The sequence below is a fragment of the Antennarius striatus genome, chromosome 5 (genome assembly GCF_040054535.1).
Source record: "Antennarius striatus isolate MH-2024 chromosome 5, ASM4005453v1, whole genome shotgun sequence".
In the NCBI taxonomy this organism is placed as follows: Eukaryota; Metazoa; Chordata; class Actinopteri; order Lophiiformes; family Antennariidae; genus Antennarius; species Antennarius striatus.
The window spans coordinates 25,323,404-25,350,955 of NC_090780.1; the positions used below are offsets into that span (position 1 = coordinate 25,323,404).

The 27,552-nt window shown below is 47.6% G+C and overlaps 3 protein-coding genes across 8 annotated transcripts in view; 1 reads left to right on the top strand and 2 right to left on the bottom strand.

The window, feature by feature from the left end:
• LOC137594880 (copine-9-like) overlaps positions 1-7,673 on the bottom strand; it is a 65,465-nt gene extending 57,792 nt beyond the window's left edge. The window contains exons 1-2 of the mRNA XM_068314473.1: positions 7,462-7,673; positions 2,563-2,603 (exon numbers count right to left, since the gene is read on the bottom strand). Coding sequence (XP_068170574.1) covers positions 2,563-2,603; positions 7,462-7,538 — 118 coding nt within the window. The 5' untranslated portion in view covers positions 7,539-7,673. The remainder of the gene's footprint in view (positions 1-2,562; positions 2,604-7,461) is intronic.
• A 1,148-nt stretch (positions 7,674-8,821) lies between these two features.
• mtmr14 (myotubularin related protein 14) lies at positions 8,822-20,175 on the bottom strand. The gene is made up of 19 exons (XM_068314737.1): positions 19,369-20,175; positions 18,434-18,582; positions 17,610-17,718; positions 17,438-17,513; positions 16,854-16,914; positions 16,643-16,765; positions 16,447-16,520; positions 16,005-16,075; positions 15,853-15,927; positions 15,561-15,627; positions 15,333-15,418; positions 14,732-14,808; positions 14,061-14,097; positions 13,892-13,962; positions 13,521-13,579; positions 13,125-13,257; positions 12,847-13,023; positions 12,546-12,743; positions 8,822-11,846 (listed from the first exon to the last, which is right to left on the bottom strand). The coding sequence occupies exons 1-19, from the start codon at positions 19,504-19,506 to the stop codon at positions 11,666-11,668; spliced, it is 1,962 nt and encodes a 653-aa protein (XP_068170838.1). The 5' UTR covers positions 19,507-20,175; the 3' UTR covers positions 8,822-11,665.
• Positions 20,176-20,969: 794 nt separating this feature from the next.
• lhfpl4a (LHFPL tetraspan subfamily member 4a) lies at positions 20,970-25,893 on the top strand. 6 transcript variants are annotated; one of them, XR_011035495.1, is made up of 5 exons: positions 20,970-21,506; positions 22,955-23,191; positions 23,451-23,467; positions 24,239-24,413; positions 24,843-25,893. XR_011035495.1 is itself a non-coding variant. In XM_068316411.1 (5 exons), the coding sequence occupies exons 1-5, from the start codon at positions 21,110-21,112 to the stop codon at positions 24,894-24,896; spliced, it is 738 nt and encodes a 245-aa protein (XP_068172512.1). In that variant the 5' UTR covers positions 20,970-21,109; the 3' UTR covers positions 24,897-25,893. The 6 variants fall into 6 exon arrangements, 3 of the variants coding, with proteins under 3 accessions (XP_068172512.1, XP_068172513.1, XP_068172511.1); XM_068316411.1 differs by having other exon boundaries at positions 24,239-24,271; XR_011035493.1 differs by having other exon boundaries at positions 23,451-24,426.
• Positions 25,894-27,552: the final 1,659 nt, after the last annotated feature.

The window sequence follows — 27,552 nt, forward strand, 5'->3', positions numbered from 1 at the left end:
AGCCTGAAATGAGACATTGAAACGGAATGAGATCATTGGACGATTGGAAGCTCCGCCCACATGTCGAACCAAGGGATCAATAGCGGATTTTGAAAAATCAATATCATTGATTGGGATGTGAAAGAGCCGATAAAACCAATGAAACGGACAGAAGTGACCCCGTTGGGAATGGATCAAGATCAATGCCCATATTAAGAAGAGGATCACAACCAATCAGAACATCCGATGCGTCATCCTGGTTTTTGTTCTTTGAAACACGAAATACTTCCACCAGAGAAAGTAGGTCCGGTCCGGTCAGGCGTCAGGGGATCCTCCGGGTCGGGAGAACGAGGCGTGTCGGATATATTTAGAAGTTTTCCACCTAAACTAGGACCACCAGAAATATCACATCAGTCTGAGAGTTTTATTTTGGCGAGATTGGATTCGTTTTTATGCAGATGACAGCCGACTAATCACAGCGTCCGTCTACAGAGGTCACCTCCCAGTGCTGCGACCGCGGATTGAAATAAACTTCAAACAGACTTCAGGAAGCATCCGTCACTGGTCGACTCCGACATCCGGCGTCGAGCTCGCCTGACCGATGTAAAACTCCTCGTCCTCGTAGCGGGTCTGGGTCTCCGACGACTCCGGAGGCTAAACGCCCCGCTGAGTTCGCAGACCCGTCTGTGAAGCAGATGAACCCAACTGCTGCTGGAGGCAAAGCTAATGAGGGCATCTGTTCACCAACACGGGGTAAAGAACGAGATGCGGTCTCACTGATGTCGTATCCATCCACTAAGTAGTGTTCGCGTCCTATTATCGGGTTTTCGCTCGTGCGTCGGACTAAAACATAGACCGAGCGACGGCTCGTATCTCAAATGACTCGTATCTCGAGGTTTTACTGTATTTATAATTCATTTAAACGTTCAGACTTCCTTTTCCATCCCAGAGACTGTCTGAACGACATTAAAGATTAAATTAACTCCCTTTCTTTGCCGTTTGCTCAGACTGATGCACAGCGATGACCTGACCTGACCCTTGATGGATTGAAGCCGTCCGAATTGCCTACTTTAGGAGCGCATCATGAATAAATTAGGGCGGTACCTCTCATTGATTGGCGGCCAATCAGACAGCGTGACCTCCAATGGACAATCAGTTATCAATACTGGAGTCTGTCAGGAGTCCATAGCAACTGTTAGCGGTTAGCGGTTCTCTGCTGACGGGGTTCAGTCGTTTATCTGCGGACGTCGATGCCGCCTGACATTACCGGCGCGTATCGACCCCGGACTCCCGGGGTCACGACCTGAAACATGAAAGAGCTGAGGGGGCAGCGAGCCTCAGAGGGTCTCCGCGGGTCCAAAGGGTTTGAAGCCTCCAGCCGCCCCAGAATCCATCACCTGACCCGTCCGGGACGAAGGGGGTGCGCTTGTTTTACACAACCTTCCACACCAGGATGAGATTACAAACTATTACCACCTTTAAAATGAGGATGCAGATCCCTGAGCCGCGTAAAGAGGCAGCTGTAAACCGGATATCTGTCATTTAACGGCTCCTGAATTGAAGATATCCTTAATCCTGATTGACATCCGCAACAGAAAACCAACTTCCTGTCTGCCGGTCGTTGCTCTAATCCCATCAAACCCTCGGAAACGGCCGGCGGACACGTCTCACGTCTCGTGTATTTCATAAAGTCTAACCGTTGTTGAGTATTATTGTCAGACGGGATGAATAAAGCTCCGTGAATCGGTTCCAAATCGACAAGCCGGCGCCGGATAATTAGGCAAAGATTTGTTTACTGGTGAGAGTTTGTTATGTGGACGCATTAAAACTCTTCTCAGGTTTCACAAGTGTGAAGTCTTATTAGTTTTATAACAAAACTCTTAAATAATGAACAGATAGTTAATTTTAGCCCCCGTCTGCGGGTGTTAAAGAATAATGGGTACCACTAAAATAACAAGCAGCGATTATTATCATCAGAATGAAGACTTAAGGCAGGACGCCCCGTCGTCATAGAGGTCCACGTTCTGATCCGGATTGAGAACCAGAACCGGGTCGGAGTCTAAACGCCTTTGATCCGGTTTGTACATCTGGTGCTGAACGTTCACACGTTCCTCTCCTTCATCGCTTTACTTCACATTTGACGCTGTGATGTCATCATCTCCCCACTGTGATGTCATCATCTCCCCTCCTCAGGGAACCATATAGTATCTAGTTTCTTCCTAAAGGAACCGTTTAATATCTGGTTCCCTCTTCATGGAGCCATCAGTATCTAGTTCTTTCCCAATGGAACTGTCTAGTATCAGGTTCCCTCCTAATGCAACCAAATAGTATCTAGGTTCTTCCCAATGGAGCCATCTAGTTTCCAGTTCCCTCCTAACAGAACCGTCTGGTATCTAGTTCTTTCCTAAAGGCATGTCTGGTATCTAGTTCTTTCCTAAAGACACCGTCTGGTATCTAGTTCCTTCCCAATGTGGCCAGCTTAGTTCCCTCTAAACTGAACCGTCTAGTATCTGGATGGAATGACTAAGGAACAGTGAAAAGCCGGATCTGATTGGAGGAACCCGTGAGAACCGAGTGGCTCACCTGGATCTGACTTGGAGAAGGTGTCCATGTCCAGCAGGTTCCTGCAAGCAAACAGAGGAGACGGTCAGAGACTCCGTCTCACCAGTGACACGTTAGTGACGCGGCTGAAAAACTTTCATTCATGCTCTGAAGACCCAAGACTCTTCCCAACGTCCACAGCCCCACTTCATCCCCCCAACCAGTCCACCCCTGGGTCTCCAACTGCTCCCAGAAATCCTCCAAAGGGAGGCGCACTGGAGACCGTCCCACTAGTCCGACAACCAAACCGCCTTGATTGACCACTTCCAACGCCAGGAAACAAGACGCTAACACACTTCAAATCAAATCCCCTGGTTTCTACTTTGGATAGTTTTCCTCGCGCTACGGTTTGCTCAGTTCCAGGCGAACTGTTTTACGACGCTACAGAAACGGTTGCGACATCTCAACTGACCCGTTTGCGATCGAGATCCAATACCGTAACTTAACCGCCTGATCAATACCGCACAAACTCCAGCTCCAACTGACATCACCGAGGCAGGTTGGTGGAGTCTGAGTGTCCTACCCTGTTTTTCTTTGTTTGTTTTGTAGAATGGGGGGGTTGAGGATCATCCGTCTTTACATCTGACAGTGCATTAGCCAGAGAATTGGGACGATGGTTTAATCGGCGAATCTAAAATGTCCAGCATGGATTATTTCATCACGTTGCTGCTTTTATAAATAGCCTTCCAGAGCCTGTTTTCCTGTCTCCAGTATATCTGGAGGCAACCGGAGACATTTCCCAAGTCTCACGCCGCCAGTCTATCTTCTTCTTTAATGCTTCATCACGCCATCCTTGTCACATTCACAAGCATCACCTCCAACAGCTAGCGTTCTGCAAAAAAGACAGAAACGGAGGGAATAGATCTGAAGGTTGATGAAGGCTCACATCTCTGGTAAATACTGATGTTCTCACCAGCGTTCGTTGGTAGGTTTATCACTTAACTCGCTTTATTTACTTGTTTGTTCCGTTGGCTACCCAACAATGTTTCTGGGCAATCAAGCTAAGCAGTTGCGTTGGAATGCTGCTGCCACCAGGGGGCCCTGAAGAGTACGAAAAATCTAAAAGAGAGCTCAATTTGGCAGGCGGCATGTTAGCCGTTAGCTTTTAAGCTCAGGAAGAATTAAGAAGAGTAAATGACTAAATTGCGGATATATTCCAGAAACATGGATGTCTCCGGGCAACCGCTGGTCAAACATGCTAACCCTGCTAGCAGCTTCATCCGATCTCGGTAGGTTTGAAATCAGGAAATGGCAGAGATGCGACGTTCACGTCTTTCTCGGTCCCATCGCAAATCAAATCCACGTCAACGAGGGGTTTCGGTTCGGCGCCGCTCTCAGAGCAGAGACTCAACTTCGCCTTTAAGGTGCGACAAAGGTTTGCGCCTCTTAAGCGGCTCTTGTGCTTGAGGCCTTCAGGACATGATGTGGGGGGAAGTGGGTATCTAATCAGAGCCCTCCCCCGCTGTGATTGACATTCTCCCACTGAGAAGTCCTGGCTCCCCGTGTTCGCTGACCTGCGTGGCATTTCACTCTGAAAGAGCCACAACCGCACTTTTTAGCACGATGGCGTGGCGATGGCCACCGCCAGGCCACCGGCGCTGCGTTCAGGAACACTTACGACGTCCAAAACTCATTTATACGCTAAATTTAAATGTTTAACACCTGGACGGAGGTGCACTCCAACTTCACTGCTGTCTAAAGTAAACACAGAAGGCCTGGCTGCTGATTGGTCGATCTGGCAGCAGTGTAGAAGTCGTGACACACGGATGAGGGCGGTGATCAAGATGCTTTGAGTCTAACATCCAGTCTGTTATGAGTCACGGCTCCGTCAGACGTGAACATAATGGAGGATCATTATGTATATTATCATCGTAACTCTTTGTCTCTGGAAATTTTATCATCTGCTCAAAAAAAAAAAAACACTGCTTGAATGAAATTAATTTCTAATTTTCTTTTCTAAATTGATTAAATCGAGCATCTAATAATCGTTTACTGCCGCCATCCTATCTTATCCCAATAGGCAACAGAACACGAAAGCCACGTTAGCGTTAGCGTCTCTTCAATGGATTGATATCGAGAAGTTGGACATGTTTTACTACCATGTTACGGGAAAAAAACGGTAATTAAAATGTCATGTTACACCTCAACGCGCGCGGCTTATATACGGGTTCGCTCAAAAGTTCGGAATTTACAGTAGATTGTATTTTTACTTTATATAATATATAAAGTCTGTGGTACATTTTGGGTATTTTTGCGTGATAGAATGAGATCTTGAGTTAAGTCATTCTCCTCTTCTTCTCTCATCAAAGTAGATGTGAGTGGTTGGAAGCGGCCGGCCCGCATTAAAACACTCAATCTGTGCAGGAACATGAATCCTCCCGCCTCTCATTTCCCTTTCGGATTGTGTCATTTCCATCCCTCGGCGTGAATCATCGGGGCCTGAATGGGGAAAGCGATCCACATCATTACCAGCAGTAATGGCTTCGAGCTACGACACCACGTTGGAGCTGCTTGAGGACGAATCCCTTAATGAAAAGAGGAGGGAGCGGATCAACCAGGGCGTCAAGAGCGAACAGACGGACTGATTTATATCCCATCAGGGGAATCTTCCTCGTATTACAAAACAAGAATCTTAAAGGTGAGTACAAGCAGAAAAACATCTCCGGATGCCTCAGGATGCTGAGATGTTCAAGCGATAACGAGACAAGGAAAACTTGAGACGTCCAGAGTGTCAGAAGATGAGAGAAGATGATGGTGAAGGAAGCTGCGTTTATCTGAACGCTGACGGTGAAGCAACTCGGATCAGAGATCAAGATTGTGTCTGTCGCTACCAGACGGCGTCGGCAGGTGACGCCCGTCACGTCCAATCATCTTCATCAGAACTCCACGTCGGCTCGGCAAAATCAACCCGCGCCTACGGGACGGTACGCTCGCAGCGTGTGATGCAAATCGAACGTTTGATCGGACGGAACACCCCCTCCCCCAACCCCGACATCAGGCGACCAATTAGAGAGTCGAACCTCGTGAATTGGAGCCGGCAGGATTAGCGGGTGTTTGTTCAATAAGCAGTTTGGTTAAAAACGGGCCGTTTATGAGCTGATCTGTGAAATTGGGATGGAGTCTGACCCCCCCCCCCATGCGAGACCACGCCCACTTGGGCTTACGAAACAAGCGTTCCTGGTATGAAAGATTTTAAAAATCTAAAACCTCGTTGCATCAGATGGAAAACAGGAAGTCCTCAACCAGTGAACACAATTGGTTCCTTGAGGTTGTTCGTAAGTTGAATTATTCGTAAGTCGTGGAGACGTGGAGAAAAGAAGGAGGAAACACTGCAGATGACGCCAACAGGAAAGACCGGAAGACCACAGGAAGTGACATCAGAGCGAACAGATCTGCTGAGTCATGTTAACATGACACGTGAAATCTGAATCTATGGGGTGTTGATGTTACTCTGCTTAGCGTAACATGTCGGCGTGCAGTTGTTTGTATCTATGAATGTAAGTCGGATGTTCATATCTTGAGGACTTCCTGTAAAGGTGAGAAATCCCAGAAGACATTGAGCGTTTCAAGTAGAATTAAATTTGAAGTCCAGACAGAGGCTCAGTGAAACGAGCCAACCTCATTCTGTCAGTGTCAGGTAACGGAAATGACCCCCCCCCGCCAGACTGGACGGGCCCCGGGACGCCGAGGGGCCGGAAACAGCTCGTCACCAACGGCGGCTTGGGGCTGCGTTAGCGTAGCGACGTGACCCGGGACATGGAAATGTTTTCCTCAGAGGAAAACGCATTAGAGATTCCGTCCTGCTGCCAGGGGCCTGTCCGCCGACCTCCGACCCGGAATCACAGCAAACGTTTTTGTCTTTGGCTCCGAAACAAAACGAAGCAAAAAAAATCTCATCGGAATGCATGAAGTTCGTTTTTTGGCCACCGGCAGCAAAAAGTAAAGACATTCAAACGCTGCAGAGCTCCAGGGAGATGACAGGGTGACAGGGTGCACCCCGGACGAGTCGCCAGCGAAGCCAAACAACCGCTCACGTATATACTCGCAATTCAGAGTCGGGAGGGGGCCGGAGAACCTTTAGCTGAAGGACGCGTAAAAACTTCACTTTCGCTTACGTTGGTCGTCGAACCCTGACGGTTGCAGCGACCAATCAGATCCAGGACCAGTCAGCTGACCTTCACCCAGGTCTTTGATTGGCCCAGATTGGGGGTGGGGTGGAGGGGGGGGGGGCACCAGCCCTTCATAAACTTAACATGAATGAAGTCTCATTATGGAGCGTTAAAGTTCATCCAACCATCGACCAACATCCACCAGCGGTCATCCATCAGCCCCTCCCACGATCACCCACTTTTGATTTCCACACCTTTAACGCGCGTCCACGACGCGTCACGTGACCCGTGAGCGCATTTAAAAACCCGCTTTTCCCACTCGAGTCGCGTCTGATTCATTCATCAATAATCCGCATCGCGTGTTTCAGATTAAAGCTGAAGCCGGGCTGATTTTATTCTCTCTCCCACTTCAGAATAAACGATCTCAGCTCAGAAAATCCACGCATTCGTGTGATCTGAGAGTTGCGCTCTCCGGAGCTCTCCACGGCACTCAGAATAAATCCCCCACGCACTTCTACACCCACAGTACAGGCAAATTCCTCCTTAGGCAAAAAAATAAAAATAATAAAAATAAAAGAAATAAAAGAAATAAAAGAAATAAAGAAATGAAGAGTTGGTCCACGCGTGTTCGAGCCTCATCCTAGTGATTAAAAACCAGCAGGAAAAGTCTGGGTGGAAGTGGGAAACGCCACGAAACTGTTCGCAGGAATATCAGTGGATGACAGGAACGGGACGGATAAACCCCCCCGTGGGACACCCCCACGGCGCTTACCTGCAGGAAACGGTGATTTCTATCTTGGTCGCGGGTACCGTGGAGTTGAGTGGGTCGAAATCCCCGATGGTCGCCATGGCTCCGGGTTGTCCTCTGCTCCAGGAAAGCCTCACCGGGTCCTCCACGTCCTCCGTCTCAGGCTGAGGCTCCGGATGCGTCCGTGGGGGGAGACGCGCGGCGGGCGGAGCGGTTCCCGTGGATGTGGATGTCGCTGGAGCGCAGCTGAGGGTGAGGAGGCATACCTGAGGATGAGGCGTCCACTCACATGGTGGGGGGGGGGGCAGAGAGAGAGAGAGAAGCTCCGCTCCTCCTCCTCCTCGCTTCTCTCCATCCATCGGCAGGTGGAGGCAGAGACCTCCTCAAGCCGTGGGAGTGGGGGGGGGGTCCGTGCGTAAAAGGCGCAAGAGGAGAAACACGGTCAGGAGAGGTCCCACAGCAGTAAATTGGGGAACTTTATTTGGGATGGGGGGGGGCTCATACGTCACACCGAGACGGTTCCGGGTTCTACTTCACACCTGGCGCGGATCAGAGTGGAGGAACCACGTGGGTTTGTGTGCCATTTCCTCGTTTCCGGGGTTTAAAACACGTCCGTTACAGGTTGTGGGGGTGGGGGGGGAGAATCACACGACAAATAATAAACACGAAGATTTAACTGGGTTTTTACTCCAAAACTTTATTTTACGCGAACCGGCACCTGTGAGCCAATACAGAGGGAATAAAACCCATCGGCGTTACTTCATGGTTTTGTTCGCAAGTTGAATTAATTGTATTTGTAAAATATTTGTAAAATATTGAATTCATGTCCTCAATTTGGTGCCGGAGTAAATATTTGTCTTGTTGAAAGAGAAACCGAGTCTGAAAAGAAGTAAATGAAAAGATGACAGGAAGGAGAAAACAAATCAATAAGAGGAAAATAGAGAAAACGGAGCATCGGAGGAAAAAAAAAGGAAAGATGAGGAGAGATAAAAGATGAAGGAGAGATGCTTTAAAGCGTCACAATCAAGTCATTAACAGGATAAATATTTATGACTGAATAATTCATGAAAACACGGAGAGACTGAAGTGTTCAGCCCCCCTGAGCGCCGGGAATATTAGCTCCAGACTTAAAAGGACAAAGAGAGAATTCTGTCTAACGCAATTTTAATTTTCTTTTATCCAAAGTTCAAAGTCGAGGTAAAAAACTCCTGTGGAGAAATCTTATTAGCATTAAAAGTTCGCATTGTCATTATTATTATTATTATTAGGGAATCCGTTCCGCAGCGAGACGAAGAGGATGTAAATAGTTCATATATATAGGAGGAATAAACCACTGGGATTGTTAAAGAACGTCAAATAGAACACAAAAGAGTTTCTAAAAAGATGTTTTTAAACATTTATTCACAATAATCTTGCGCTGGGTTCAGCTTTCGATGTCGTCGACTGAACAAAGAAATCAGGCAAAATAAAGGGCAGCAGATTCTAAAGAGATTCTGACGTGACTAATTTTTTTTTTTCCTTCAAACCATCAGACGCTGCAGCTGAAATAAACAAAAGGATGTCATGAAACGAAAAGAAAAGACATCGGAATTTGCAAACAAAGTTTTCTAACAATGACGAATTCCGACAATTTGAAAATGACAAAACTGCTTTAGTCGTGATCGACTGCTCAAACACAACAGACAGGAGGAAGAATTCAAAAACGATCAAATGATATGAACAAATCCCGACTGCGTGGCGGACACGGGGAAGAGGAATTACATGGCTTCAAATAGCTTGAAATAAAAATCTCTTTGACATGCAAAAAAAAAAAAAAAAAAAAAAAAAGTTCTGCCCATTAAAAGAACAGTTGAATAATTTGAGAACTGTGCAAAAGTGTGAGATGCTAAAAAAAAAACAATTTCTACCCTTTTCATGTTCGATTTAAAACAAAAGGACTCAACCACACGTCTGTTTAAAGTCAGACCGGAACCAACACGTGAACTGTTTCTGAAGCTACATGCTAATTCAATAGCATTTGAGGCAAGTGTGTTTGAAAGTTAGCTATTTCCGCTAATCAGTGAAACTCTAAACTAAACATTGACTTTATTTAGCAGAAAAAAAAACAAGTTTTACCAGAAAAAAGAACAAATTGTTCGTTTTTAAAAAAAATGTACTTATTTAAATTCTTGAGACGTCAACTTAAACTAGCGTAAACCACAACGCGGCAGAAACAGCTAGCTTAGACATCCAATCAGAAAAATCCACTTTGAAACATTTTGAAAATGAAATGTAAAAAAAAAAACCCAAAAAAAAACAAGGAAACATCAAAAAGATGTTTCTGTAGGTCTTAAACAAAATACAACATGCTAATTAATTAGCTTTTGAGGTTGTCGTCCTTTCGCTGTTTCTAGCTCAGTCTTTATGCTAACTGGCGCTTTCTCTGAAAATGACCAGAAATCAATTCAAAAAGAGTTGAAAACTGTTTAACCTCATGAGAAATGCATTTATTCAAAACTTTTGAGATAAAATTAGCAGCTTAAATTAGCATAAACCAAAACAGGAGGTGGAAACAGCTAGCTTAAATTCAACCTGAAAAAAAAAACGACTAAATGTTTAAACATACTGAAAATGAAACCAGAACACTTTATAAACCACATTTATTTTTATAACGAATTAGCTTTTGGGACGTTAGTTTTTGGCTAGCTTGCTGTTTGATATGGATCTTAATGCTAACGGAGGTCAAACATGACTCAGCATTAGCTTAATGAACACATGGACAATATTCCGCTAAAATCTGCTACTGAAGTTTTTTTTTTACACCAAAAACAAAAATTGTAAACCTAAATAAAACTATTAAATAATAAAACCGTGAGCACCCGATGACATTAATGTACTAAACAGACTTACAATGCTGCAACCAAGGGGCCAAAAAAAGCTTTATTGTAAAGCTAATGTTGCTAATGCTCCACAGTCAAAACTCATTAAGATTCAGCTGAAAACACCCCGAGCTCGTAAAACCATTGAAGGAACAGAAAAACACCTGAAACCGGGCCGGACGCGGTCGGTCCGATCCGACGTTACTGAAGATAAAAAGGCACAACAAAAGGTCCTGAGGTACAGCAGCCGTCAAAAACAGTTTGGCAACAGCAACAAGCTAGTTTTTAGCAGAAATCTTTTCACAAAATGACGTTGAGGTGTGAATGCAGCCCAGGCAAAAAACGTCCGTCGGCGTGAAGATCTCCGCTCCGGCAGGGATCACACGGATCTCGGAGAAAGAAGGCATTCGGTTCAGAGATCGGCTAACGCAAAGCTCAGTGCTTCTTGTGCTACCGTGTCGGCGCTACTGGAGACAGAATCACGTGATTTGGATGATTTTCAAACGTGTGACGGTCGGTATCATCAAACGTAACTTGATGAAGAAGAAATAAATCACGTGTGGTTTGACGGTTTTCTAACAAACGGTTTGGATTCTTTTTTGAGGCCATCTTCCCCTCCTGGCGGGTTACCGTCGCTCGGTTCAACGCTGGTCGGACAGTTTGTTTACAAACTGCGTTCAAACGTTTGTCGAATCGGGCCTTTTAGGGTTTCGGTATTTGGTTATTCCTACGATAAAACTTGTTGGACAGGAACCGTCTCTTTCAACGACTCGTTCAATAAGAAAAGGACTTTAAAAATCAGCGTTATCTTTCTAACATCTAGACATCAAAGCCGTGAGCTCTAAATCTGATTAGATTTTATTTTACTATAATCTACTGCACCAAATTAAAACTGAACAGAGACTCGGTACCAGTTCTGTCAGAACATATTAAGTGTGGATTTTTATCTCATCGTCAGATAGAAAACAAACTGTCTTCTGCTTGGATCAGTTCAGCAGAGACACGAAAATAAGAGACGAACAAACGATTCCCCTTCCTCTAAACGGGACCATTCCAATAATTAGAAACCGAAGACGGAAGAACACAAACAGGAAGAATTTCCCCAACAGACACGGACCAGCCATTAGCGTTTCGTTATCCCTTCTTTTGATGCTGCGGCTTGAACGTGACGGATGAAGTCGACACGGAAGTTTGGAGGAAGGTCAAAGACGACAAAATAGACAAAAAACTCAATTCAAGCTCTGAAAACGAGTCGGGAACAGAAATCGTCCTCCACCTCTGATTCAACAGAGATGTTTGGCACTTTATTCTAGAGTCCAGACACGATCAATCAACTGTGGATGGAAGCAGGAAGTCACATTGAGCGGGTTTCAAACGATGGCGTTGGTGCCCCGGAGGCCCACCCCACGGGCGAACTGCTCCAGCAGGCCGGAGATGGCGCCGGAGGGGCTGGGCGCCGTGGACTTGAGCCCCACCGTGGAACTGTAGGCCGCCAGGAAGACTTCCCGCACCGCCTCCAGACGGGCTTGGCGCTCGGAGGGGAAGGGACACCTGGAGAGGAGGGAGGATGAGAAGATAGACATCAAAGCCACCAGAGAAGAGGATGACGCAGGCGGTTTGGGTTCAACGGCGTTCTGAACGAACCGACACAGAACTCATCCCCTCATCTTCATCCCACCAATCCCTCCGAATTACTCTGGATTGACAGTATTTTCCACACAAGGCGCAACTAAAAGCCTTTAATTTTCTCAAAAACCAATTGTGCACCTTATAATCTAGTGTATTTTATCGTTAATTTTATATTTATTATATCTATATTTATTATATAATACATTATATATATATATATACATACTGTATATTATTATATATTATAATTGTATATTGTTATTATTTATTTTATATTATATTCAGATATATTTATTATATCTATTTATTAATACATTATAATTATATATATCTATTATATATTATATTTTATAATTATTTTATATGTTATTAATTTTATATTTATTATATTTATTTCATACTGTATATTTTATACAGTGTATTTTATTTTATGTATTTTAGTGCGTTTTATAATCCAGTGCGCTTTATAGTGCGGGAATTACTGTATTTAATTTACGAGTGCGAGTGAATCTGGATGACGGATAAATCAGAAACTAGAGCGCCCCCTGCTGGTCGCTGGAGAACTTTCCCCACACAAACAACCTCCAGACGTTTCTCAGCGTGTCGCCCGGTGCCACTTACGTTCGTCCGATGGGCCCCTCGTCCTGGAAGCTGAAGGGCAGGGGGGAGTCGTTGACGGCGGACGAGGCGGCGGAGGCGGAGCCCGGCGGTGGAGGGAAGTGGGCGTGGTCGTGTATGCTCCCGCAGCCAGAGACGATCTGCCAGCTCCCGTATTCCGTGGAGAGGGAGGAGCCGGACCGAGCGTACTCCGCCGCCAACCTGGGGGGTGACGGGACGATAGCGAGCAGCTTAGGTCACATGACTCAGAAACCGCAGATGTGTAAATGCATAAAAAATTAAAGACGGCGTGCGAACGTCTCACCGTCTTCCGGGGACGGCCAATGGGCTGCTGCCTGTGCGGGAGGGGCCGTGTTCTGATTGGTTGGAGGAGGAGGAGCTGGAGGACCGGCCCTCGTTGAGTGGATGGGGGAGGTGCTCTTCCACGGCGGTCTGTTTATTCCACATGACCATCGGAGGCGAGGAGGCGGGGCCTTTTCTCCTGCGAGGAAGAAGAGGAGGAAGAGGAGCGATTCCACGATCAATCAGAACCAAACCGATCAAACGTGATCGACGTATCGATAAGAGAATCACACCACCGACCAGCTGGCTGCCAGGGGCTGGCTGGAGAACAGGTCGACGGCGTCGCAGGTGAGGCTGGAGGCTCCGCCCACCTCCTCCGTGATGAGGGAGAACTCGCTGCTCAGACTCGTCACGCTGCCGCGGTCCCTGGATTCTACACAGCAGATCAGTCGGTTTAAGCCCCGCCCACGTTCACCAGCCAGCCAATCAGGGACAGTCTGTGTGGAACTGATTTAAATCGCTCTCGTCTGATTGGTTCATTGACGTTCCACAAATACTGGAGTTTTCTGCTCACTGAAGGCTGATTTCATCTGTAGTTCAAATCTATCGTCTAGTTCAGCCTGTCAGTGATGTCATCAGACGGTCCATCAATAATCAATGATCACCAGGAGAACACGATCGATCAGACGGACTTACTCAACTGGCAGAAGTCGTCCACCGTGAATTCACCTTCTCTGAAGTGGGAGTTCTTCCTCCTGGGGGGAGAACGAGAAGGAAATGAGACGGAGACCCGACCCGACCAGAACCGGTTCGTTCTGGTTCGATCTGGTTTGTTCTGGTTTAATCTGGTTTAATCTGGTTTGTTCTGGTTCGATCTGGTTTAATCTGGTTTGTTCTGGTTTGTTCAGAGTAAACCAAAACAAACCAGAATAAAGAATGAAGGAAATAAAGATCACAGAAAGACAAAAGACTGGAGTTAAAGAAGTGGATGAGAGGACGGATGACAGTCGGATGAGAGGACGGATGACAGTCGGATGAGAGGACGGATGACAGTCGGATGAACAGACCTTAGTTTCTTTACAGCAGAGAACTTCTCTGAGACGATGTGCTTCAAAAAATTGAAGCAAAAAAAGAAAATCTGGAAAAAAGACAAAACATTTTGATCAGAGGAAACAACGACCTCCAAAACAAACAAACAAACAAACAAACAAACAAACAAACGTCAGTCAGACTCACCTCCTCCCCTTTGGAGAGTCGATCTGGCAGCATGTGACTGGAAACAGGAAGAGATGAAGAGCCGTTATTATCTACCATCATCATCATCATCATCATCATTAGCTTTAGCATTAGCTACTAAACGTAATAGAGTTAAGTTCTGTCAACTTCCTGTTTTAGATCAGTCGTGAAAATGTGAAACCGTGAGTTTTTCTTTTTGAATTCAACTTTTTTGGCAACACACTTCAGACGTGACACACACACACACACACACACACACACACACACACACACACACACACACACACGCCTCTCCTGAGCGTCCTGAGTGCCTGGCGAGCTGCTGATGTATAATTACACGGGCCGGTTGGCATTGAAGTGGCTTTTTATGAGAATCTCACTGTAATTGTGAAAGAAGAACCCCAAGAGAGGAGGAGGAGGAGGAGGAGGAAGAGGAAGAGGAGGAGGAGGAGGAAGAGGAGGTCTTCATTAACCAGACGTTTCATTTATGCATCACACACCAACAGTGTCTCTCAGACCAGATGGCGCTGAGACGCCGCTAACGCGCCGCTAAACTATTCATGCCGCTAACGTGTCGCTAATGCGCCGCTAAACTATTAATGCCGCTAACGCTGGGCCGCTAACAGCTCGACGCAAAGTCATAAAATTATGATGGTGACGATCATTTTTACCCGAAGAGGAACCAGTCGTAAGCGATGGTCAGGTAGAGGATCTGAGCCGGCTCCAGGCTAGCGTGTGCCGCCCCATCCTGTGAAGCACACACGACATAAGAGTCAAACACACACGACATAAGAGTCAAACACACACGACATAAGAGTCAAACATACATGACATAAGAGTCAAACACACACGACATAAGAGTCAAACATACACGACATAAGAGTCAAATACACGACATAAAGAGTCAACCATACACGACATAAGAGTCAAATACACGACATAAGAGTCAAACCACTTCCTGATTCTGTTTGAAGACCACGTTCACACGAGTGGGCGGGGCCTCAGGAGGAACACACATTATGTAGCCTGACATAACATATTCATGAAGCCGGTTGTATTTTTCATAACGGCGGCGTCTGGAGTCGAAGCTAATTAAAGAACGTATGAAAGGCTAAGTGAGTTAGACGGGGGGTCCGGGGCCGCGGCAGACGGGTGCAGCCTGGGACCACCGCCGGCGCTAATGAACGTCAGAGGGGCCGAGCGAGCCGCCGCTGCGTCGACGTCGTGCGGAGACGAAAAGACCACAGAAGAAGAAGAGGAGGAGGAACTTACTGCCCACAGAGAGAGCCTGAGGAGGGACACGAACAGAGGCGTTCGGTCCCAGCCCGAGATGCAGTGGACCAGGAGACCGCTCTCGTCTGTAACGACACGCAACGAAGGGTTCTGAGGTCCGCTCCGCCAAACCAGACTCAGACGTTACATTTTATACATGAACCAGCAATAAAACAAGGAATTCCTCTAATTCCCATCCTATTCTAGGTCCCTGAATGCAGCACCGACCGTCACTGTTGATGATGTGGAGCAACAGCTTCAGGTAGTTCTGGGTCTGCATCACCAAGTCCCACGACTGCAACACACACACACACACACACACACACACACACACACACACACACACACACACACACACATTAGTACACAGTAAAAACCCAGATTTCTTCAGTAGTTCCAGGTTCTAAATAAAGTTGTGGGGCTTCCTGTTCCTGGTGTGATGGTCAATCAGCAGCGCTCCCCTGGATGGACACCAGGGGGCAGGAACGCACCACAGATTGGGTGGAGAGAGGGGGGTCACCTGGTACTGAGTCCAGTCGATGTCCAGGTTCTGGGTGAAGCAGACGGGGATCGTCAGCGGAGCGTCCACGTAGTCCTGAGAGGAGACGGGGGGTCATTAACGGAATGGAACGCTGCCCACAACCCCCCCAGCAGAACAGACCCAGAACTGACCTGGTTCCAGTTGAAGACCAGACCCTCAGCCGTGTAGTCCCTGTCCCGGTAGTCCTTAAAGAACTCACACCCTGAAGGAGGAGAAACGGGGTCACGACCCAGAGGTCACGCAGGGTCAAGGGCGTGTCAGTGGTTTAGGGGCGTGTCAGTGGTTTTGGGGCGTGTCAGTGGTTTAGGGGCGTGTTGGTGGTTATGGGGCGTGTCAGTGGTTTAGGGGCGTGTCAGTGGTTTAGGGGCGTGTCAGTGGTTATGGGGCGTGTCAGTGGTTATGGGGCGTGTCAGTGGTTATGGGGCGTGTCAGTGGTTTAGGGGCGTGTCAGTGGTTATGGGGCGTGTCAGTGGTTTAGGGGCGTGTCAGTGGTTATGGGGCGTGTCAGTGGTTATGGGGCGTGTCAGTGGTTATGGGGCGTGTCAGTGGTTTAGGGGCGTGTCAGTGGGGTACCTGGGTAAGGCACGGAGAGCAGCGTGAAGTCTGCGTAGCGTTGAGCCTTGTCTACTTTTTCAGAAGAGGTGACGCTGCGGAGAGGAGGAGGAGGAGGTGGAGGAGGAAGAGGAGGAGGTGGAGGAGGAAGAGGAGGAGGATGTGAGCCTTCATCATCACCACACCCCTACATCGTGATTCTGGAGTTTCTTCTTACTTGAGGCCGAACTTCACCTTCTTGTTCTCCACCATCAGGTCACAGATGTAGCGCACTGACAGGTAGCGCAGCAGCTTGATGTCGTGACCTCTGACCTTATCGAAGAGCTGGGACTCCCCGTTCCTGTGGGGGGGGGGCAGGAAGAAGAGGAGGAAGACTTTAGCTGACGGTCTTCCTCAGCGCCTGATGACCCTACGAGGCGTTCGTTTACCCGACGCCGTTGTCGTCCTCTGGCACCGCCTCGGGCTCCGCCCACGTGTCGTCGCTCCCCCCTGGAAGAGAGAAACCCCCCCAGAATTAGACGTGCGTTACCACGGCCACGGCTGGAGCCTCCAGGCCAGGCGCCGGCGCCGGATGGGTGTCGTTAGGCTGAGGTCAAACTCACACGACAGCCAGAAAAACAAAAACAAATAGCGTAATTTAATTGTTGGCTAACGCTTCCTGGTTGTGACGGCGTTTGTGTTAGCATTAGCGTTAGCTGGGTACCACCCACTAGTCCATAAGGTTGTGATGCTGTGTTAGCTGGCTCCCCCCAGGCTACCGCTAATAAGCACGCTCTCACCCCCACCTGTTTACAGAAGCATGTTCAGTCGGTTTCCATGACGCTAAACTGGTTTCAAACTGGTTTAAACTGGTGCACCAGCCCAGAAGAGACACACCAGTCACCTCAGCTGGTACACGGAATAATTAGATGTTCAGAAAGTGGATCGTTGACAGCATGTCGCCGTGGTAACAATGCATTAAATACATCCAGGTGTGGCTGTCGGCGCCGTCAGGAAGGCGAACGCTTCGTACCTGAGAAGATGTAGTTGTAGCCGGTGCGTCCGTAGAGTTCCCCCCACCCCGCCAGAGTGGACGAGCGGCAGATATGCTGCAGACGGAGAGGAAACACGTTCAAACAAACAAACAAACAAACAAACAAACAAACAAACAAACAAACAAACAACAGGCTGAGCAGCAGCACCACCTTGCCCTTGTAGAGGATGACGGGGCAGACGAAGCGCCCCCGGCAGCGAGCCAGTTTGCTCCGGTTCACCAGGTCCTGCAGCTTACTGATGTGTACGGCGCTCTCAAACCTACACACACACACACACACACACACACACACACACACACACACACACACACACACACACACACACAGAGTTAACAGTTAAGGTCAGTTAGCCTCCAACGACACCACCAACGCCCCTGAATAAGCACTAAGTCATGTGACTCGTACGTTAGCTTCTGGACCAACAGAACACTGGTTGTTAAAGAGTTAAATCCATGAGAGTGGGATTTCAAACGGCCCCTGAACGTGTCATGGAAAACACCCAACTAAAAAGTTTTTGTAACCGAGACTTTGAATGAACGTGTTTTAGTGTTTCCAGAAAAGTCTTGAAATGTTTTGAGGTGGAAAACAACAAAACGTCTGGAGTGACTGGATGCAGAATAATATTCAACCAGCTGAAGGTGTGAAATGACAAAAAACATCTGGGTTTCTTGGTAAACGACAGGACGAACAATGAAATAAAGGTGTTTTTATAAGGATTTACAGGTTTATTAAAATCCCCTTTGATAAACAACATTTTTCCATCCCGGCACCGAGGCGGGATCGAGTTCCCCTTCGCTGATCAGGAGTTCGAGTTGTGGATTCACTGAATCACTGCGTGTTTTTTTAACTTGTGAGGTCACGTGACAGCGCAGTCACTCGACCCCGCCGACCTTTGCTTCCTGCGTCACTGATAAGCAAACAGACTTTGGATTTGGAAACACGCTGGGTGGACGTACGGAGACGTGGAGACGCACCTTTCTTTCTCCGTATCCGTGGATTCATACTCCAGGAAAACGATCTGCCGGGGGTAGTGGCCACAAACTTCTCCACCAGGGTTGTGGATGATGCTGTATTTATAATCCCTGGAGAATAACTCCAGACAACGCTTCTCAATGGCTTCCACCTGTGGAGACGCAGAATGTTTTAAAAGCACAGTCGAACCTGGATGTGGCTCTGTTTGTACAAACTAGACGTGGTCGGTTCTGGCCACAGGATTATGTCTGTTGTAGGACAAAGATGTCTAGGACAGGATTCTCACCTGTGCAGACACAGAACGTTTTAAAAGCACAGTCAAACCTGGACGGGGTTCCATTTGTATAAAGGGAACATGACCTAGACGCGGTCAGTTCTGGCCACGGGATTATGCCTGTTGTAGGTCAAAGATGTCTAGGATAGGACTCATATGGAGATTATGATAATACAAGCAGTTTGACGACCCATTCATTACACTGATAGACTGATGGTACCAATCACAATCACGTATTGATTAATCAGATCAATATATGCCTTTGAACACGGTGGCTAAAGTAACTGACATTTAATACTTACTTAGCGAAGTTAGTTCATCAGTTACACTCATAAATAACAACACACTTCAAATAAAAATGTATTTCCTTGTTTTACTACAAAAAATGTGTCAAGACTCTTAATTTGAAATTCTATTAATTCAAATCACATTTAAATGCATTCAAAGAGGTTTTTCGGACATAAATAAAGGAGAAGTGTGTTTTATTAATATATTTTCACAGCCGAACTCTTCACCGGTTCCTAAGGTTTCTTAAAAAGTCATTTATTTCTCCCTGGAATTAAGTTGTTTTAATGGGGAATAAGTTAAAGTTTAATCCGCTGGTTTTCCAATGAAGTTCGGCCCCACGTTCACACAAACAGCCCTAGAAGGAGACCATCTTACCCGGGGGGTGACCTCCTTCGCTCTGTACTGCATCTTGGAAAACAAATCTATCAAATCCACGATCTCCTCGCCCTTCCTCACCGGCGGACCGGCGGCCGTGAAGCCGCCGGCCGCGGACGGGGAGGAGGCGGCCATCATCGCGCCTCGACCCCCGGTGGTGGGCTCCAGTCGGACTAGACCTCCTTCAAAAACCGCAGAACCGGGTCCTTTGTGACGGGAAGACCGACCAGGCCATCCCTTCCCAGTCAGCTTCCTCCTGACTGCCCGCTTGAGGGGCCCGGAGCCGGGGAGTCTCCTTGAATTCAGGGCAACGGTAGCTGCGACGGTCTCCGGGCTCACGGCTGTCGCCAGCCCCGCCGGCAGCTGCTGCTAGCGGCGTTAGCACGACCGGCTAAGAGGCTAGTCCGGCTCTCCGGGTGAAGTCTGCTGGTTTCTGGTAACTCAAACTCCTCGTTTAGTCATTTTAAACAGTTTCAGGTCTCTGTAGTCCTCCGCATCACCGGTGCTTCTGGTTCACCTGAAAGGGACGGCACCTGCTCGCCTCCGGGTAGCTGACGTCAGGAAATCCCCAGGATCCGTTTGCGGCCTACTCACGTTTCCTCAATGTCACGTCGTCATTTCTGCTCCGCGGCCGCGGAGGTGGATCCAAACGGGTCGGAGCGACGCGACGCTCCGCGCTGCGGCTACCAGGTTCGAGTCCCGGTCATGTCGTCCAGTAATTAACGCAGCAAGAGCGGAGGGACGTGTCGCAATCGACGTGCGGGTCTGACGGTGGAACGGACGGTAAACAGGAAGTGCGTGAGACCACGTGACCAGTCACCTCCCCCTTCGATGACGTGTTGTTGGTCGGAGCGATGGCCGGTTCTGATTGGTCAGCTGATCGGTAACTTATTAATAAATGACGCTCGAGTGAGGCGCAAAGCAAATATTACACGTTTAAATGAGAACAAACCGAACAGAAGAGTGAAAGAAGTAAAAAAAAATTAATTCAATCAATTAATTCTTTAAAATTAATTATTAAATTAAAAAATGTGCTTCATAATTTATGATTTTATTCCAGTAATATTTTTACTGTATTTACTTTTATAACAAAGCTTTGACCCTGAAATCGCAAAATATAATTTTTATTAATTACATTCAATATACTCTGGCTTTATTTCAAAAATCCCTTATTTTTAATCACGTCAGTCACGTGACAGCTGAGTTTAAATAAACTGGACTTCGAAAGGTACCAACAATCCAGGATGAGGTGAAGTCGCGTGTGTTGATGCGCGAATGCGCGAGGGGTTATTGTGTATATATACAGTATATAACAAATATACATATGAGTATTTGTTATATGAATCGTGAGGCTGTGACGCCACAAAGCGGCCAAATGCGTCACAAGAACAGGATCCGTGCTGCTTTTACGCATCACAAGTTCAGCTGTACGCGTGGATCGGCGTCACTGACGCTGTGTGTGTGTGTGTGTGTGTGTGTGTGTGTGTGTGTGTGTGTGTGTGTGTGTGTGTGTGTGTGTGTGTGTGTGTGTGTGTGTGTGTGTGGGTGGACTCCTCTTCATCATCTCGGGGAAACCCGACGCAGCGCAGAGCTGATGAAGAGGAGGAGGAAGACGATGGTGAGCGGCTGTCGGCTCCACGCGCTCCTCCAGTCAGACTGATTGATCCGCGGGAGGGTGTGTGTGTGTGTGTGTGTGTGTGAGTGTGTGAGTGTGTGTGTGTCGGGGGTGTGAACCCAGACAATGCTGCCTCCGCAGGAAGCCTACCATGACGCCTCCATGCGCAACCCCCGCGCCGTGGGGGTCCTGTGGGCCATCTTCACCATCTGCCTGTCCATCATCAGCGTGGTGGTCTTCACGCAGCCCTACTGGGTGGGGGACAGCCTCCGCTCCCCCCACGCAGGACACTTCGGCTTGTTCCACCACTGCGTGGGCGACGGGAGCTCCAGCCGGGAGCTGTCGTGTCACGGCAGCGTGACGGACTTCGGCTCCATCCCGTCCGGAGCCTTCAAGGCGGCCGCCTTCTTCGTGGGGGTGTCCACGCTCCTTATCCTCATCTGCATCGGGTGCTTCGCGCTTTTCTTCTTCTGCAACACGGCCACGGTGTACAAGACGTGTGCGTGGATGCAGCTGCTCTGCGGTAAGGATGAGTTTATTATTGTTATTATTATTGTTATTATTATTATTATTATTATTATTATTATTGTTATTATTATTATTATTATTATTATTATTATTATTATTATTATTATTATTATTATTATTATTGTTATTATTTTAAATTATTATTATATTATATTATATTATATTATATTATATTATATTACTATTATATTATTCTTAAAATTAATCGTTATTTCCTCTGGTCACGTGGATGATTACGCGCGTGTTTTTATGCTAATGAGGCGCCTCCGGCCGTGTCGCGTCACGCATCGCGGCTTCTATTCGTGTTGCCAGATCTGCCTCCCAGATTATCCCGCATGATGCGTGATCCGCACGCGCGCTCCAGCGACGCGTCCCCGCGCGCGTCGCGTCCATTCATGCGTGACGGAACGAGGCTGCGTGGAAACGCGTTTGATGAGCCGCCAGAACGGAGGCTTTTAACCATTTATGTACTGGACTTTGTTAATGAGTGTATTTAATTGTATTTAGTTAATATGAATCTATTTATGGGGGGGGGGGGGGCAGTTGTGTGAGGATAAGGGGATGGAGGGGGGTGGGGGGGCTCATTGTGCATCGGTGTGGAAGGGCTGACATTATCTGGGGGAGGTATTGACGGCCAGATTCCTCCTACCCACAAGGCACCTGGGGTCGGCGGTGCGTTTGAGGACTCCGTGGTTCTGTGTGGGGGAGGGAATGGATTTATTCACAGCCATGACGTCATCATGAACACCTGAGCTATTAATGATCCAACAGGTCAGACGAAACAAGAAACCCTTAAAACCAGGCCAATTAAGACTGTGGGGGGGTTATTGATATTAAATCAATGCTTTTATAATTGATTGATTTCATCCTGTTTGGTCTCTGCCAGAGAACCACAAGCAGACTTAGGAGCCCTGAAACATTTGGGGACTAGTTTCTGCGGCGGATGGATCTTAATTTGTTGCTCTAGTGATTATGGGAACGTTCCTTGGGAACGCAGAACAGAGTTCCGTCCGGGGACGAAACAGACGCAGACGCACGCTCCTCGTGCAGGAAGCAAGTGTGTGTGTGTGTGTGTGTGTGTGTGTGTGTGTGTGTGTGTGTGTGTGTGTGTGTGTGTGTGTGTGTGTGTGTGTGTGTGTGTGTGTGTGTGTGTGTGTGTGGGACGATGCCACAGCTGAGTCCATGCCATCAGTCCAGTCAATGAGGCGTTCAGGGACCCATCTGTTCAGGCCAGCCTGGCCTCAGCTGGACGCTACACACACACACACACACACACACACACACACACACACACACACACACACACACACACACACACACACACACACACACACACACACACGAGACGAATGAACCACAACTTTAAATGTTTAATTTAAAGACTCCGCCCGTGACCCCCCCCTGCCCCCCATGCCTGCACTAACACGACCCTGTGCCCCCCAGCCGTGTGCCTGGTGCTCGGCTGCGGGATCTTCCCCAACGGCTGGGACGCGGAGGTGGTGCGGGACATGTGTGGGGAGGACACGGGGCGCTACGCCCTGGGGGGCTGCTCGGTGCGCTGGGCCTACATCCTGGCCATCATCGGCATCCTCAACGCCCTCATCCTCGCCTTCCTCGCCTTCGTGCTCGGAAACCGGCAGAGCGACTTCCTGCAGGAAGAGGTGAAGGCCGACAACAAAGGTGAGGAGCGGCGGGAAGAATTGTGGGTAAAAAGTGTGTCTTCATGTGGTGTTTCTATGGTTTCTATTATTGGATGTGGCTGATGAAGAAACCACAGACAAAACACAGGAAACACGCAGGAAATATCCAGGAAACAGGCAGGAAACAGACAGGAAACAGACAGGAAACAGACAGGAAACACCCAGTAAACTGGGTTTTGTTTGTTTGTTGTTGTTTGTGTGGATCTGTAAACATTGCTCCTCTTCTTTCTGTCTCTCAGACTTCGCTGCCTCCAGAGTGAGTTCACCCGTCATTGTTCTGATGGTTGTACCTGAACGGTCACATGACCACCTGACACACCTCAATGCAGCAGCTGCTCCAGCGTCTATGTGCTGATCTGCATATTTTACAAAAAACAAACAAACAACCTGGCACTTAATTTACCCACAATGCAACTCAACCAATAGAGATGAAGACAGCTAATGTAGCCTGGAGATGCTAACTCAAGTGATGGGGTCTCAGAAGCTGCTTCATCAGGGGTGGTGTCCACCAATGCGCAGAAGAGCAAGAAAACAAAAGGTGGCAGCATGTCATAGACCCCCCCCCCACCCCCCAGCAGAGTGCCCCCCCAGAGGAGGAGGAGACGTCGGGTCGAGGAAGGCCTTTCAGTGAGGAGCGCTGGATGTTCCAGACCCTCCAGCGCTCCTGTGTGTCCACATCAGCATCAAGGAGAGGATGTGGTGGGGGGGCGAGAGGAGGCTGGGGGTGGGGGGTAATTATGAGCCAAGAGGGTTTAAAAAATAAAAGCCCTGCAAACACAAACGTGATGTTAGCAGGTGTGAGCAGGAGAATAGAGAGTTAGACGCGCCAGTGGAGGAAAACAACGGTTAGCTGTTAGCTGTTAGCAACGGATGATAACAGACAAAAGCTGCTGTTAGCCTCAAAGCTAACTGTTTGAGTAACGTCTCATCAGATCTCGTTCATATTTCCTTATATACTGATTTATCTCTATGGATGTTATAAGAAATAAACCGTGACGTTTATCTTTCAACTGATTCCTTCCTGCAGCTCCATCTCGGTTCCTCGCTGCGATTGGACGGAGTAAGACCAATCAGCTTCCCTTTTCTGTCTGCATGACGTGACGTGCTGGTTCTGCATGCTAATAAACCACCTTATAATCCACCAATCAGAACGCTTACCCAGAGTGGCCCCCTCACTGGGGTCGTTCTGATTGATCAGGATGGTAAATCTGATTGGTGCATGCTTAAGTGGGTTATGACATCACTATGACCTCGTTATGACCTCATTGTGACTTTGTTGATAGTCATTTCAGAAACATCTGTAGACCTCCTTTATGTCACCTCCTCTATGCCACCTCTGTCACTTCCCCTGTGTTACCTGCTCTATGTCACCTCCTCTAAGTCACGTCCACTGTTACCCACTCTATGTCACCTCCTCTAAGTCACGTCCACTGTTACCCGCTCTATGTCACCTCCTCTAAGTCACATCCACTGTTACCCACTCTATGTCACCTCCTCTAAGTCACGTCCACTGTTACCCACTCTATGTCACCTCCTCTCACCAGGACTCCATCTAAACAAGTCTTTTTATCTGCTAGCGTGTTACTACGCCTGTCATGACTCCGCCTCTCCTCTGTTTGCTCCTCCTCCAGATTGAAATCCAGGACACCAGGGATTTAAGATTCGGAGTCCAGCGGTTCCACTGAGAGTCAACATCCTCTTCCCTCCTCCTCCTTTCCTTTCCTTTCCTTTCCTTTCCTTTCCTTCCTCCTTTCCTTCCTCCTCTCCGAACTCTTCAGGTTACGGACCAAAGAGGAAACTCAAATCCATCCTGGGAAGACAGCTGACATCAGCATCATCAAACTCTGGAATAATGGGTTATAACACAGGTTATAACACAGGTTACAAAGTGATGAAGGGATATCCAGGATGAGGTGCACATCTAAAAGCCCACAGGTGCTAAAAGAAGAAAACAAGATGAAATAGATTTTGTACAGTTTTTTCTTTTCCAGACGTTTTCAGCTCTCTTTGTATCCCAGGAATGAAAACATGTATGTAAACGTTTCCATAGCAACAGGGTAAAAAAAAAGAGACTCTTTCTACCATTTTTGTGATTCCAAACACGTTTCCCATAAGTTGTGGTAAATCCTGTTCCGTCGTCCAGCCATGAAAAACTTGTCCTGTGACCTTGTGTTTTTTGATCAGCTGTCATCTCAGCCTCCCAAAACCCGTTTCTGTTCCGGTTCCGATCGGGTCGGTTCGGTCCATCGGCCACGGCCGAACACGCCCTGCATGTTGCGCTAAACCAGGGTTCAGACTCCGTTTGATATCCAGGCGTCCCTCAGGGCGCCCCGCTCGGCTTCCACTTGTTTTCACTGGATTATTATGGGTTGGAACACGGGGCCTCAGGTGGGTCGACTTCCTGGTCTTTAGCAGCACAACTCATTTCAAACGATGACGAAGGAGAGCCAAGACGAAACCAAAAACGAGAAGGAAGGAGCGACGCGTCAGGCTAACGGAAAAACAGGAAGCTGAACTCTAACATCGACGTCTCTGTAAATGTTTGACTTTATTTTATCTCTGGTCATCCGATGCTGTGATGTTTGTTTGTTTGTGCAGGATCGTCGCTGGAGATTCCGACACGGCGGCAGTTTGTTACTGCCGTTGTTTTAACCAGAAACTTTAATAAATCGATTAACAGTTTGTGATTATTGCCGATTCATTTTTACGTTTCTTCTTTTTAAGACAGATCTATGTAAAGTGACTCTAGCTCCTCTGTTAGCAAAGAGGCTAACACTTTCTATGTGACGTATATCTTTATACGGTCGGAATACTAAGTCACCGGATACCGGATCTCGTTCTTTAACACGTGTTGGCGGATGGATACGACATCAGTGAGACCGGATCTCGTTCTCGTTGGTTAAGACGTAGCTCGTGTGTTCTTGTTAGCTATGAAGCTCCAGGAATGTTTCCGTCGGCATGGAGACGAGTCCATCCTGGGGATTTTTATTCGTTCCTTTGTGGAACTCAGCAGCATGTTACGTCATCACGTTACAGTTTTAAATGTCTTCTCGTTTGGATTCATTTACCTGCGGGTCAATGCTGCCCCCTGGTGGCCAAAAGGCGGTACTGCAGCTGTTTAATCAGAACTTTTCCTTTCGGCTTTTCCCTTCAGGGGTCTCCACAGCCAATCAGTGTCCTCCATCTAACCCTGTCTTCTCATCCTCTTCTCTCACACCAACTACCTTCATGTCCTCTTTCACTACATCCATAAACCTCCTCTTTGGTCTTCCTCTAGGCCTCCTGCCTGGTAGTTCAGAACTCAGCATCCTTCTACCAATATATTCACTATCTCTCCTCTGGACATGTCCAAACCATCTCAGTCTGGCCTCTCTGACTTTATCTCCAGAACCTCTAACATGTGCTGTCCCTCTGATGTACTCATTCCTGATCCTATCCTTCCTGGTCACTCCCAGAGAGAACCTCAGCATCTTCATCTCTGCTACCTCCAGCTCTGTCTCCTGTCTTTTCCTCAGGGACACTGTCTCTAGACCAAACAACATCGCTGGTCTCACCACAGTTTTGTACACCTTTCCTTTCATTTTAGCTGAAACTCTTCTATCACACATCACATCTGACACTTTCCTCCACCCGTTCCATCCTGCCTGGACACGTTTCTTCACCTCTTTTCCACACTCTCCATTGCTCTGGACTGTTGACCCTAAGTACTTCAAATCCTCCACCTTCTTGATCTCTTCTCCCTGTAACCTCACTCTTCCACTTGGGTCCCTCTCATTCACACACATGTACTCTGTCTTACTGCGGCTAACCTTCATTCCTCTCCTTTCCAGGACAAACCTCCACCTCTCTAGCTTCTCCTCCACCTGTTCCCTGCTCTCACTGCAGATCACAATGTCATCTGCAAACATTATAGTCCATGGAGATTCCTGGTTTCCTTATTTTGGTGTTTTTATTTAAATTTGCGAGCTCACGAGTCTTTACTTTTCATCTTTAACTTTCGTTACTTTAGACGCTGACCTTAAACCAAAAACCTGACGATTGATTTCCTCCAACTTTTAACCCCTCGTATCCTGGAATCCTTTCAGCGTGAACCTCGATTTAAAACACAGGCGACTCTTCCAATGACACGTCACAATGGTAGTTTCCAAAATACATTACCATCGTGATTCTTTTATTATCAAAATGCATTACATCTCTTGCTTCTTAAACCTTTTTGCAGGGGAACAATTGAAATAGTTACTACTATGATCTGTGTAAAAATAAAACCCAACAGAAGAACAAACGCTCTTTACAAAAACAAGAAGAACGCAGCGTCTGGTTTGGGGGGGGGGGGGACCGGGA